We start from the raw sequence: 14751 nt of genomic DNA, 5'->3' as shown, positions 1-14751 counted from the left end.
CAGACCATGAATTCTGCAAATTCTGGACAAATATATATTATCAACCTCATGATCACGATGTCTCCAGAAATCGCTACAACCTCGGGCTATTACACTCAAGAGTCAACTTATTTACATCACCTCTCCAACAAAACTGCATTTTCAATCCCTTCATAACAGCACTGCAACTGCAAGGTATTTAGAATAGATGAAGCAGCTGCTCAGCAATAAATGTAAAGGCTGTAGTGGGTTAAGTATTTGTTCTCCCTTGGGTGGCTCGAAGCCTTCAGCCTGCAAGATGAATCATTTGGAACCCCTGTCCTACCTAATGATATAAAGACCATTTAAAAATATATATAACAAGTCAAATTAACCAGATATAAAGCATTCCAATATACGAAATAAATAAATAACGGATTTTCACCTCTCTTTACGGTGCACTTTTTTAAAGGAGAGGGGTGAAGGGGGATGACACGAAGGATTTAATGGAAATAACTGGTGCTTTACCTGAGAATCATTGCCGCATCACCTGCTCCCCAACTATTTGACATTGGCAAATAGACTACCAACTAAAAATGGTCAGAGGAGTCTTCAGATTGCCTACTAAATGGATAGATATTGAAATTTAGAACTCCCAAATTGTTCAAATTAAAAAAAGAAAAGAAACGAAAAAGCAAATCCAAAAGTATCCTTACCATAGCAACAAAATGTCCTGTTGTCATGTAATTTTGATACCAATCTCACAATTAGGACGCCTATTATATGTGTCCTGACATACAAATATTGATGGTGTAAATTTGAATGAAAAGCCCCTCAAAGACTCAAACCAAACATGAAGTACACGTGCTTTCCTAGTTTGGTGCTTCATTTTAGTTTGTGTAGTACTTATATCATCATGCAAATGCAACTATTTACTAGGCCAAGGATCCTCAAACCAGAGGCAAATAGATTCTTAAACAGAGGGATGACTAAATTAATTCTATGTAGATGTAACAATTTTCCATGTAATCTGCAAATACGGTCCAAACTTGCTTGAACATACTAAACACAAATTTTAGGCTAACCCAAGCCACCAAATATGACCTCAATGAAAAAACAATTTATTTTTTAATTGAAAATTTTTGCACAATTAAAAAATGCACACAAATTGAAAAACAACAAAAGTGAACTGACAACCCACAATGGTGTCCTAAAAGTTATCATGCTTGCTGACCCATAGGATATTGAAACCTGAGTAACCTAGACCAGAATGCACACAAGAAAACCATCTGAATTGACCTAAACCACACAGTCTGAAATCATCTTGATCAAATTACCACTTCTACTTCTATCATTGAAGTATAAAGACTGAATGCATAATTTGACTTCTCACCTTTTCACAAAAAATTATTTTACCATCTCAGCTTTGTATTTATCTTATCCACCCCTTCCACTTTCAAATTATTAATAACTACACCCTTCCAACTTGAAAGTGAATGCATATCACCTCCTTCAGCTTTTAATTGTCAAATAACTTAATCTTTGTAAAATGGGAGCGACTGACATCGAACTTTACACCCAGGGATTATATTATCCCAAAATTTGAAAGTTGAAGAGGCAATAGGATAAAGATAAAGTTGAAGAAAACTGACTTTTAGTGAAAAGGTGATTGGGTAATTTATGCATTTAGCCAAGTACAAATTTATGTAATTTTTACAACTTGCTGCATGGTATATTTATAAAAAGAAAAAAAAATAAAAATAAAGGCCCATTAGTGATTCCAACAATTTGTAGCAGTAATTCAAAAGAACCTTGAAATACTTGATTGTAGCATTTGCAGTATCACATTAAAGACATAAGCCACCAACTAAACAGACCAGACAACTTCCTTAAATAATTCACAGTGGTTAGCCCATGTGAAACCCAAGATATGCAAAGAGGGGGATTGAGACTCTTTGCTTCAATTCTAACCATTTCTACTCAGTTTTCAAGGTTAATTATATTTCTCATAGTTATAAAATAGATTTCTGCCATGCTTCTCAGTTTTAAATTGGAATACGCACCTCTAAGTGTGCTTTTGGAAGAGATGAACCAAGCAAACACAGTGCAAACTTTCTTCACAGTCATCTCCCGGCACTGGAAATACTTAAAAATTGAGAACCCATCCAGATAGCAGATTTTTGCATCCACAAAGAGTTCGTCAAGCAAAAAGGAGTATGATTGTATCAGTATCAAACACTATGCCTTCATAGTCTTGGAATCAAAAGTACCCATGTAAACATATTTATTCCATGGCTTCTTATGCTTGTTAATCATGTAAATGATACCGTCTTATGGTTGTACACTAGGAACCAGAGAATTAATACTGCCCTTTATTAGGCCCTTCTTCACCAATTCATCATGCAATTCTACGGCTTCATCTATGTTCCCAAGCTCATAATACTTCCTCAACAGAGAAATACAGAGAATCTCATCAGGATCGATACCTTTACCAATCATCTCAGCAAGAAAATTTCTTGCTTGTTGCAATAAGCCACCTTGTGAAAATCCCCAGACCAGGGAAGTGTAGGCTAGCAGATCAAGCTCCATCCCTAATTCCAACATCCTGCTCCTAATATTCAAAGCTTCTTGAAATTCTCCATGTTTCAAATTTCCATGCATTAAAGCAGTGTATGCAATTTTATCCGGAACCATATTTTTACCCTGCATTTCATCAAACACCTTCTTTGCAACTTCAATGCAATTATTTTTGCACAAACCATCGATCAGTGCAGTATAAACAGCTACATTTGGCTGCAAATCAAATTCTGGCATCCTAGAAAAGTAATCATTTGCTTCTTGAACCAAACCCATTTTACACAATCCATCAACTAATACACAAAAGGTCACATTTGTAATCTCAACGCCAGTGTCAGACATTTCTTGCATAAGGTCGAGTGCCTCCATGGTCTTCCCCGCCTTGAAATGAGCATCCATAAGTATCGTATATATGACAGGGTTTGCTTTAATACCACAACCTGTCATTTCAGCCATCAAACGATTGCATTCTTCAAACTTATTTTGACTGCAAAGACCCCAAATAATTGTACCATACAGTAATAAATCAGGTTTGATATTTTTCCCCTGCATTTCTTTCAAAAACTCCATGGCATTTTTGAACTGCTTAATCTTAATATTCCCATGGATAAGGGTGGTATAAGTTTTCAGATTTGGAGCTACCCCATCTTTTATCATTGCTTTAAATAGTTCCTCTGCTTCATTCATCCTTCCTTCCTCATAAAGGCCATCTAGTAAAGTTGTGTAGGTAACAACGTTAAAGTCAACATGCACCTGCAACATCTCCTTAGCCAGCTTCAGTGCATCATTCAAATAACCAGCTTTACAGTTTGCATCGATCAAAGATGTATATGTGAATTCATTAGGCAAAAGACCAACACGTCTCATGTCCACCAGAAACTTAATTGCTAGTTGCAACATCCCCTCCTTGCATAAAGCATCGATTAATGTACTATAAGTAATGACGTTAGGTTTTAATCCATTATTTTTCATGTCAAGAAAAAACTCAAAAGCTCTAGGCACTTGTTCATATTTACAAAAGCAATTAATCAAAGAATTGTAGGTTATCACATCAGGTTCACAACCCACATCCTCCATTTCCTCAAATAGGCCAACTGATTCATCCAACAACCCCAACTTTCCATATCCATCAATAAGAGAATTATATGTGACAATGTCTGGTGTCAAACCCCTCTGTTTCATTTGGCCAAATAAACGTCTAGCAGCTATCATATCCCCTATTTTGCACATGTAACCTATCATGATATTATATGTAAATACTGATGGGGTAATTCCAGCCCCAACCATATCCCTAAAGAATTTCCTTGTGAAATCTCCTTTCTCTGTCATTGATAGCTTATGTAAAAGGGCATTACATGACCTTGTTTTTGGCAAGACATTAAACCTTGTCATCCTTGAAAAACATTGACCAGCTTCCTCAAGCATACCTAACTCAATAAAAACACTAAACAAAGCATCAAAAACACCAAAACCATGAAGACAGACATTTCTGGTTGACCACAAAACTTCAAAAACATCAAAACCAGGCAAAATCCGTCCGGACAAAATCAACTCCTTAAGAACACCATTAGCTTCAAAGTACATTCTAGCATAAAACAAAATGTGCACCAATATACAATAGGACTCTGTTGTTAGGCAAAACCCAAATCGGGTTTTGACCCATCTGAAGAATTTCAATGCTAATTCAGGATCTTGTTTTAGTTCCATCAAAACCCTGGACACCCATATTGGGCCCAAAGACGAATCAATGAAATTAACGATTTCAGGATGATTCCACTGATCTTGTTGAATGGCTTTACGGATGAATCCTTCGTCTAGATAATCCATAAAATTAGTGGGGTTTGATTGGGTGACAAATGGGAATCTGAGCATGCAAAGGCAGCCAGTCAACAAGACAAGTGGACAATAAATTAAGGAACTATGTGGTCTTGTCGATGGTGAAGAAAAAATAGAAGGGAAGTGAGAACTAGGGTTTGAACAGAAAGGAGGGCGTACTCTGAAAGCGAGCCGGCAACCCGTTTGAAAGAGATTCCGCAGAGAAACCAGCATTTTGGAGAGGGAAATGATAGCTGCTGCTATGAGCTTCTTCATCTATTTTTTGAGGGGCAATGGACGTTCATAGCTTCAGCGTGTTCCTCTTGGAGCTAACAAGAAATAGGGTTTATGGGCGATGGAATAATGTCATGAGGAAGGGTTTATGCACTTGCTTGTATTTGGTAAATTTCGGTCGCTAAATTTAAAAGAGAAATTTAGTATTTAGTCCCTATAATTTAATAAATTTAATTAACTAGTCCTTCTGATTATCATTTATATATATCTTAAATCTTAATGAAATTATTTTTCCTTTATATATTTTTCAGCGTTAATATCTATTTATCATGAAAAAGTGAGAATAAAAAAATTAAAAGACAAAATGAATATTTGTATATTTATAGTTCAGTATTTTTTTTCTATTAAACTCTTTAATTTTAATTGTAACTTAATAAATATTTAATTTTTAAAAACTATTATTTTTAAATATCTAAATTTTAAAAAAATATTATTTTAAACACTTAAATTTTAAAAAAATATAATTTTAAATACAATTTTAAAATTATGAATTTAAAAAATTACTTTTAAATACAACTTTAAAACTATAGATTTGATAAAATTATATTTAAAAGTACTTTTTTTTAAAAGTTCATGTGCTTATTAAATCACGATTAAAGTTGAGATGTTTAATAAATAAGAATAATGTGTGTAAGTATGCATTTAGCTAAAATTAAAATATATATTTACCCTTATAAATTTTATTGAAAAAATGAATGACACTTAAACTTTGAAAAGATTCTATAACACTTAAATTATTGACAAAAGGCCCATTTAAACTCTTTAAAGATATGCTAAAAGTCTGGTTAAGTACTTAAATAAAATTTGGGTTATATCAAACTCTCAAACTTATTAAATAAGACAATTTAGTGTTAATATAATAAAAATTTAACATGGTTTATATAAAAAGGTGGAGAATGATCCATATCCATTAAAGTCTGAAGCATTTTCTCGCTTATCTAACTAAATCAATTAAACCAAGCCCTAAAGAGAATAAAAATCCCTAAATTGATGTTCTAAAAAATCTAAGCTATCATTTGCCATTGCAATTCCGGTCAGCATGTTCATCATTCTCAACAAATTGGACGAGACTGTAGGAGTGTGTGATTAAGGACATTGGCTAAGAGTTGTTATCAAGTGGATTGGCTAAGAGTTGTTATCAAGTGGAGCAGTACATTGTTTTAGGTAAAAGTGAACTCATAACGGCAACATTGGTTAGAAAAACCCTTGCATGTCATTTTTTGATATAATGTTACCTTGACTTGCATATATAATACTCTTTTAATAAGATAATGGTTGTATGGGTGTGGCTTTTCTTGTCATAGAGAAGATAATAGGGTTAAAGCGAATCTATTAAAAGATTTGGGTCTTTGTGTTTATGGCGTACAAATAGCGTGTGGTCCCATTTATATTAGTTTTGTGAGTGTTTGTTTTAATATGACAATGACATATATTTAATAGATTATAATAATATAATGGTCATAATTTAATATTGCAAGTACATAGTGAAGTTATGTAGTTGTTGTGTGTTGGTAATGGCAGAAAAATAGAAAACTTATTAATGAGGGAGGGAATGTATATGTTAAATAGTATTTTGACTCGGATTATTTATCATTCTTGGATATTGAAGACATAAGGATTATTTGAAATATCCAAGTATAGGTAAAATGTGAATATTTGAACCAGTTAAGTTTTTGGATGATGGTTTATTTATGTCTAAGTAATGATAGTGCACTTAGAGTTGTTATACTTTACATTGGAAAAATTAAAGAAATTCACTTCTACTCTGAACATCCTGTTGATAAACCAAATATTAGCTATGAATTTCTCTTTATATATGCCAAGTATTATTAGCAACGTAGACATTGGTCAATCATTTAATAATGTTAGCAGACAAGGTGATAATATAGGAAGAGATCAATTGGATATAGAATTAGATGAACTTTTTACTTTCGATATTTTTTGTGGAACAGAATGTAGCGGGATTAACTTGGAGAAAGAATTTTGCTACATTTTTTGTGAAATAGAAGATGTTGGGACTAGTGATAAGGTAGAGAGGGAAGAGAGAAATGTGGGGGATAGTGTCAATTTTGAGGCAAACATAAACAGTGGCAATGTTGGGGCAAATATAGATGAGACAGACCTAGATGGTGATTCTTTAAATGAGAATAATGAAGCTAACAGGAGAGAAGAAATTTGAAAGGGAAAGCAACCAATATGTGAAGAAAAGGGTGAAGATGTTAGTGATAATGGAGATTTGACTGATAAGGATGAATAGATAAATAACGATAGTGATACATTAGTAGGTGAAGAAATAAATTATTATGATGTGGTTGATGAAAGTAGTGATATTGATGGCAATGAAGGCAATAAGAGTGATTATATTTCTTCTGATGATCCTGGAGATAGATGAGGGCAGTGATGAATATATAAGAAAAAAGAGTAAAAGACCTAGGTAAAACAATAATGTAGATTAGCCTTAGTTTAGCATGGGAATGGAGTTTTCCAATGCTGTTAAATTCAGAAATGTCATATCAAAATACTCTGTGGCAAGAGGTGTAAAGATTAAGTATTTGAAAAATGAACCTCCGAAATCAGGGCAGTATGCTAAGACAAGTGTCCATCTTTTTTATTTTTGCTAGTAGAAGTAACAAAGATGACCCTTTAGTTGTTAGAACTCTTAACAACATTCACAAATACTATAGGATATTCGAGAATCCAAGGGTGAGTGTCAGGTTTCTCATAAATCATTTTAAAAATAAAGTTTATCAAAATACAAACACAAAGGTGAAAGAGCTTAAACGGTATGCAAAAGAAGAATTATCATATTTATTATTCAAAGTACAAAAGGGCATATAAATTATTATTAAAAGAAATAGATGGAAGTTATAAGACAGAATATTCATATATAGAAGCATATGCAGCAAAGATTGAAAGATTCAATCCATGATCTGTTTGCAAAGCTGAGCTAAGTATGAGCCTTTGATATTCATTATTTTCTGTCATGTGCAAAAAGATGGGTTGATGTTATAGATTTGAAGAGACTCTGCTTTACCTTGATTTCAAAAGAAAATAAATAAACATAAATGTTGAATACTTGGATTTGCTTGCAAATACGGATATATTCATTTTGTTATCCTTTTGTTTGGAATAAAAAATTTTATAATAATTTATTTTATTTTATTTTTTAAATAAAAAATTCAATTTTTTTAATTTAATAAATTTTAATTTAAAAAAATAAAAAAAGTACATGATTTTATAATAATTCATTTGAATTCTTTTTTTTAAAAATCAATCATGCCAAATAAAAAATAAGTGTAAAGTAGAATGTCAAATGTGTATATGTACGCCAGTCTCTTTAAGTCCAGTCATATTATACTTCTATATTATTTCATGTTAGTCTATTAAATATTTAAATAAAATTCTAACTCCATTGAACTCTTAAATTTATAAAAATTATAACAATTGCATATAAATTAATTATATTATTAATAATTTATATATAGAAACAAAGAAATAGTTTGACTTATTGCTATTGTATTCAAAATTTTGATGATTGGACTCTAAATTTTTATAAAATGATTATTAGTCTAATTTTATTAATTTATAAAAATTCATAGCACAGTAGCAAATCTTAGAGTACAATTAGTCATATATGTAATGAACTTTTTTTTTCATAACTATGAGTAATATGCCTGCCTAATTTGTATTTAGTTGTTATAATTTTTATAATTTTATGAGTTAAATACATTACAATTATAATTCAGGTATTCAACAGACCGTATGAATTAGTTTAGGAGTGTAAGTATATATTCAACCCTTCAAAATCTTTTATTCTAATGACCATGTATCTATAAGTATTCCCCGACATCCATAAAAATTTGTTATAGTAGTGATATGATTCATTACTCGCCCAAAATATATTTACATGATGGTAATTTCTCATTAGTCTATGTGATGACATCTCTGTAAACCAGAATACTCGAACATCTAAGCTTGATTACTTGAAAACGTAGAGTTAAGACAGCCGTTTGTAGGATATCTGATTTTAATGAAGACCCGCTCAGAAGAGTTAGCAAAGTCTTATGAGTTCTGTTAATTACCATTGAAGGTTGTTGTAGTTCAATCCTTAGAATTTCAATTATCGCTGAATTTTATATCCATCAGAGAAAATCACATGCTAATCTAATTTTTTTATAGTATAAAAGTCAATCTGAACATTGGCTTAAGGTATATATTCTATTACTCTTTTATATCACTCTTACTTATCATTTCACTCGTCCAATTAAGCAATTTAATGACTTGAGGGTCAAAATGATTGTATCTATGTACCAGCAACCTCACCTCTCTTTTCTACTGACAACATCAAATAGGAACAAGTATCAAATACAAAACCTAACCCATATACTATTACTTTCAGAACACACTGGCAATCGCCCTGCTGTAAGTGTATCCTGATTTTGGTTCCTCTTATCATTCTCTTTAGTTCCTCTTCTACCTTGCCTAGATTTGAATCTCTGACTAGATACTGCAACAGGTCTCACATTGCAATCCCATTTTGCTAATTGTTGTAGGCCATCATGGGCATGATTCAACTATAATGGGATGAGAGACTGAGCGTAGATTTCTGGAAGTTGATTTTTGTGCAAATTGGCTCGCTTCTACATATAACAAATTGTCCAATTCGCGTCCATTGTTTATTTAGGACGTTTTTTTTTTTTAAATCTGAAATCTCTTAGATTTACTCGGATGCACTTACCATCAGACTAAGCCTGTAAGTGCTAGTTGATCTATTTGTAACTTACAAACTTAACTTATAAGTTAAAAAAAATAATAAATTGAATTATCAACTTTTCATTTTAGAACCTATAAATGTACAAGAAAATCATTATATTAATTATCTTTATTTAATTTAAAACTTCTCCACATATTTTATTTAATATTATTTTTAAAAATTCTATAAGCTGTTTATTACTAAACATATCCATTACTTATTATTCACTTATAAGCACTTCAATCAAATACATATTTTTTTAAAAAAAAAATACTATTTAATCCCTATATTATAGAAAAATTTATTAGTTAGTTTTTTATTTTAAAATATATATTAAAATATTTTTAATATTTTGAAAAATCTATTAATTAATTTTTTTTATTAATTTTAACTATTAAATATTAAAAAAAAATCTAAAATATCTCTAATATGAAACAATTAATTAATAAACCTTTTAAAAATATGAGAAATCAACTAATAAAATTTTCATGAACAATTTAAAAATAGTGATTAATAAACTTTTAAAAATATTAGAGACGTTTTAATATATTTTTAATGACTCAATTTCTCCATGAATTAAATAATAATTTTTTCTTATTTAAAATTTTAAATATAAAATTTCAAATAGTTATAAGTTCCAAATAATTTATATATACAACTATTACCAAGTATTTAGTGCTTATAAACTAATTTTCCCAAGTTAAATCAGATATCATCTCAATCCCCCTATAGAGAACAACAGCTTATGTGAGCACTAGTCTCTTGAGGAAACAATATTTAAAATTTTGTTTGTACATAAAATTCATTATTTCGATTTTTTCCGACTAATGCAAGATTAAACGTAGGCTATGATTTTCTACATGCAAGACAATGTAAGCAGCAGGTTTCTTATTAAATTTCTACGGTTACATTCGTGCCTTTTCGTGCGAGCAGAACTGATCGGCCCAAGGCTAAAGCTTCGCTCCAAGCACAATAAATTCTCCATTCAATCAGTTTTAGATACAATAATTGAAAAAAGAAAAAAACAAAACATTTAAATTAATACTGGATAAGAACTTGCCCTACTTCTACAAAGAAATTCCATGGCAACTACACCCTGTGTCGATCAAAACCACAATTAGTTCCCAAGGTAGTCAACAAGCCACAATAATAGCCAAAAGCATCAAACTTCTCAATTCCCCTCATGATAACATCACACCAATTTTCTTAGCAAAGTCATCTCCATCTTCATCGTCTTCGTATTCCTCTTCTGCGTCCGCATTTTCGCCCTCTTCATAATACTCTCCTTCATCAACTTGCTCATATTCATAGTCCCCTTCCCTTTGATCATCAGCTTCATACTCATGATCTTCCATGCCATCATCCACAATCATCCCGGTCTCACTTGGCTTTGGTTGTTGAGAAGAATATTGACCAACTGATTCTCCCACTGTCCCAACACCAGCTGCTGCATAAGTGGATCCTTCATCTTTATGCACTTGCTTGCTGGCTTCATCCTTCATGGATGAAAGATCACCTTGTGTCTCTGCAACTACTGCATTGTTGGATTCGCCAAGCAAGCTTTCCTTGCATTCTTTCTGATCATTTTCGTTCTTACTGACAGAAGTGATTCCACTGCCAGTAGCTGCTGATTCAGCCTCCCTTTTTCTCTTTAGAATCTCACTAAGAGGCATTGGGCCTTCAAATGAAAGATCACCTTCAGATGGTTGATAATCTCCCAATTGTTTTCGCTTTCCAAGCGATTGCTGCACCCTACTCTCTGTAGTTTTTGCACCTTTCAGCTCTGCAAGACTTTTAGGACCAGCAAAATCAATACCTCCCTCATTTGCCATTTCCCTTCTCATTCGAGTACCTCTAAGATTTCTCCCTTCAATATTGTAGTGCTCTTCCACCCGAGCTTTTATTCTGTCCCGAAGTCTCCCTTGTTGAGATTGGATCTCGGACCTCCCAGGTGACAATCTGTCCCAGTTCCTACCCCTGCCTATTTCCCTTTCTGCATGTAAATTACTGCCATTGGGAGATTGTTCTGGAAGCTTTATCCTTCCACGAAGAAGACTACTCATAGAGCTTTCATGCGAGGGTAAATTATGTGCATCTCTTCGTGAAGAACCCCTATAACCTCTCTCCTCAACTTGATTTTCAGGCACAAAATCATGACTGACAACTGATCTCAAGCCATGAACTCTCCTCTGTTTTGACAAGCGATAGCGCAGATCTGACCCATCAATGGGTTCAGGGCTATCTGGTTTTGAGTAAGCTCTCTGTTCCAAATGAGCTGGCCGCTCTAGCACTGTTTCCGATGAAGGCCTATGTTGTTCCCAAGCATATTGCCCTTGCATGTGATCATAGGTATCATAGTCCCGTAGACTACTATATGTTTCTCGGTCAAATTCAGCAACTGAACTGTAATCAGCAGTATGACCCATATCATATTCATCTACAGGGTTCATGCTCCTTCCTTCATGACCTCTTGCCCTTCCATACTGATCTTCACTATGGTAATAATCAGAATTTCTCAACTCATCATCTACAAGAACATCAAAACCAGGAGAGGACTCCCTCAAAATCTCATCACCATCCTTACCATTCTGGAGAACATGATCATCTTGTGACTGATGCAAGCGATTGAAACGACTCAAGTTTCCATTAACAGGAGGAAGATTTGTTGCCTTGTATTTTGAAAGCTCAGCATCCATGCTTTTAGATGGTGGAAGATTCCTTTCAACTCCAGCTGCATTTATTAGCGAACCAATTTCTGGTTTAGGAACAGGTTTAGCTTCAGCAGCTGCTCCAGCTACCTTTGAGAAATTTGCCAGTGAAATCTTATGGTCCTGAGTCAACCTTTGAGAGCCAACAGAAGCCTTCTTTTGAGGTGAGAGTTCATTAATAGAGGGTACCGTTGGCTGTGAAACTTTGTTACTAGTAGGATTTGGTCCATGTAAGAAAGCACATCTATCGCCTTTTATGCAGAGCCCCTTCTGGAAGAAAAAGCATGGGACTGCTTGTTTAGCTGAACTTTGTTGTGAGTTCATGGCAGGTGCCACTGCCATAAGTGATGGAGGTAAAGAAGCTGCACCAGAATCTGATGCTTGGCTTCCAAACAAGCCATCAAGGGGCTGAAATGCAGATCACAGAAATCAGTCCATAAGCTTGAAAAATTAATTAAGAAAGAAAATACATAATTTTTTGATGGAAATAAAAAGAAAATACTAATTTACTGATCCACATTTAACCCAAAAATGTTCTTAATACCTAAAAGAGGTACAAGAATAAGGTAGCAAGGAAATGTAAGGTCAATATAAAAAAACAAGATAAGACACTTACTGGATGACGAAATCCACACTTAGGATTCAAGCAATTCCCATTCAACCAGTAGTAACAATCTCTTGGGTTTACCCGGGCATATTCACTATGGCGATACTCACATTCACTTCCCTGTTGACAGAAATTAAAAATAATAAGCATTTTATCAACAGAAGCGGATGGTCAAAGCAAAACGCCCAAGGAAGCAAAACAAATCTTCCAGAATTCTATTCTCTAAATAAAAGCCTAATTTCAGACGTAGTTCCACATAGCTCACATTATGGGTAGCAAATTCAGGATAAGTTCAAGTTCCTCACTGAGAAACTGCCAAAAAGTCACGAGTGAAATACTACTGAAAATACTACTCCATAAACCATCCAATAGTTCCTATCCCAGAAAAAGGTTCAATTATTTTCTCACATTTTGGTGTTAAATCCTTAATATCGTGTCTCACAAGCGACTTTAACAAGGCAGTGTAAAAAAAAAGCCAAGTAACTACATAATCATCAAGCCTAAAAAAAGAAAAAGAAAGAAACACAGATCGATCTTCATCAATCACTACATAATCAAGTTCGCAAATAAAGAAATTCTAGATAAATAGAAATTCTACAGACGTCAAATACATCAGATGCCTAAAAAGCAACATAAGAATCAGATTAAACAAATATACTCATCAAATTCAGAAGGGAATCTTCCTACAAACGAATAGAAACCCTAAAAGTATGCAACATCATTGAAACATAATACAATAAAGCCAAATCGTAAATCTGAAACCCTACGGAGCGACAAGCACAAAGATCCCCAAGACAACAACGATATCATGGAAAAAAAAGCAGAAAGAAAAATAAAAGCAAAATAAAACCAAACCTTTTTACAGGTTAAAGGAGAAGCAAGAAAGTAAACGCAATCCGTATTCCTTTTCAAGGCCTCTTCCTCTGCAGACGGCGCCATCGCTGTCGTTTTGTCTTGCTGCTGCTGCCTGGCCGCTATCATGGCGGTACTTTTCTAAAGAAACCCAACAACACCTAGATCGATACGAATACAGATCAAGCTACAACGAAACAGAAATGGGGCAAGAACCAATCGAATCAGAGGAAGAAACGGATGAAAATGGAGTGCCGCCGCCAGCACAGAGGAAGAGGAGAGAGCAAGAGGAAGAGAAGAAGAAGAGTTAAGGTAAAGAAGAGAGAAAGAGAGCAAGAGAGACCGGAAGCTAAAGGCTAAAAGAGGAAATTGCTTTTTCTTGTTTTTACTTTTTAAGGTGTTCAAAGAGGCCAAATTGCAAATGAAATCCAAACATTTGCCTCAATTTGAGAGTATTCCTCGTTTCAATTTTAGATCAATTCATCAAGGATCCATAATTTGAACTGTTTTTTTTTTTTTCAGATAATAATTTCAACTCATTTAGCTAAAACTAAATATCAAATTTTATGTCACCATGTTTACTGAATAAATTTTAATTTAAACGTATTGATTATTAAAAAATTCACGCATGAATTTTAAAAATACCGATATCGATAAACTAATTATATTAAATTTTAAGAATCAAAGTGTAATTTATCTTACTAATAATAATAATTTGTGATTGGCTTAGTCTGGTGGTAAGTGCATCCGAATAAATCTGAAAGATCTTAGATTCAATCCCCCACTCCCTATTTAAAAAAATAATAGTAATAATACCTTGTGATTTCACATGATTTTATGATAAAATCATACTTTATAATTATGCAATATTATCCTTGTTTGGATGCACAATTATCCTTCTTTGGATGCTTAATTGTGAAAGAGACATGAAAAGAAAATAAACAAGAGAAAAAAATAATATAAATGTGGTTTAGTTTTTTTTATTTCAGTGGGCCTCTTGGTTGGAAATATATAAAATCAGTGGAAAAAGGAGGGCAAAAATAAATTTTCACATCAATATACACTGTGCTATCATATTTAATATTTTCTTTTAATTTTTGTTAATTTCTCAATAAATTCTTGTTATTCATAAAAAATAATTAGAAAACATTAATAAAAAAAATTGAATATATTTAAATTATATTTTT

At 32.9% G+C, this 14751-nt stretch overlaps 2 protein-coding genes across 4 annotated transcripts; both read right to left on the bottom strand.

Moving 5' to 3' along the window:
• Positions 1-258: 258 nt before the first annotated feature.
• On the bottom strand, positions 259-4727 carry LOC110623943 (putative pentatricopeptide repeat-containing protein At2g02150). Of its 3 annotated transcripts, none has more exons than XM_021768969.2 (4): positions 2022-4727; positions 675-748; positions 487-582; positions 259-304 (listed from the first exon to the last, which is right to left on the bottom strand). In XM_021768969.2, exon 1 carries the CDS (start codon positions 4624-4626, stop codon positions 2290-2292), a length of 2337 nt encoding a protein of 778 aa, XP_021624661.1. In that variant the 5' UTR covers positions 4627-4727; the 3' UTR covers positions 259-304; positions 487-582; positions 675-748; positions 2022-2289. The 3 variants fall into 3 exon arrangements, with proteins under 3 accessions (XP_021624661.1, XP_021624660.1, XP_043817230.1); XM_021768968.2 differs by having other exon boundaries at positions 487-579; XM_043961295.1 differs by lacking the exon at positions 675-748 and having other exon boundaries at positions 487-579.
• Positions 4728-10258: 5531 nt separating this feature from the next.
• On the bottom strand, positions 10259-13938 carry LOC110624792 (zinc finger CCCH domain-containing protein 17). Its single transcript, XM_021770113.2, has 3 exons — positions 13568-13938; positions 12722-12832; positions 10259-12513 (listed from the first exon to the last, which is right to left on the bottom strand). The coding sequence occupies exons 1-3, from the start codon at positions 13691-13693 to the stop codon at positions 10579-10581; spliced, it is 2172 nt and encodes a 723-aa protein (XP_021625805.1). The 5' UTR covers positions 13694-13938; the 3' UTR covers positions 10259-10578.
• Positions 13939-14751: the final 813 nt, after the last annotated feature.

Source organism: Manihot esculenta, chromosome 10, assembly GCF_001659605.2.
Source record: "Manihot esculenta cultivar AM560-2 chromosome 10, M.esculenta_v8, whole genome shotgun sequence".
Taxonomy (NCBI): domain Eukaryota; kingdom Viridiplantae; phylum Streptophyta; class Magnoliopsida; order Malpighiales; family Euphorbiaceae; genus Manihot; species Manihot esculenta.
This window is presented reverse-complemented; position numbering and strand designations above follow the sequence as displayed.

Excerpts from the sequence above, each read along its gene's own strand:
- LOC110623943 (XM_021768969.2), bottom strand. The coding sequence starts at position 4,626 with ATGAAGAAGCTCATAGCAGCAGCTATCATTTCCCTCTCCAAAATGCTG.
- LOC110624792 (XM_021770113.2), bottom strand. The coding sequence starts at position 13,693 with ATGATAGCGGCCAGGCAGCAGCAGCAAGACAAAACGACAGCGATGGCG. Across the intron at positions 12,833-13,567 it reads CTCCTTTAACCTGTAAAAAG|GGAAGTGAATGTGAGTATCG; the intron begins GTTTGGTTTTAT and ends TTCTGTCAACAG. Across the intron at positions 12,514-12,721 it reads AGTGTGGATTTCGTCATCCA|CCCCTTGATGGCTTGTTTGG; the intron begins GTAAGTGTCTTA and ends TCTGCATTTCAG.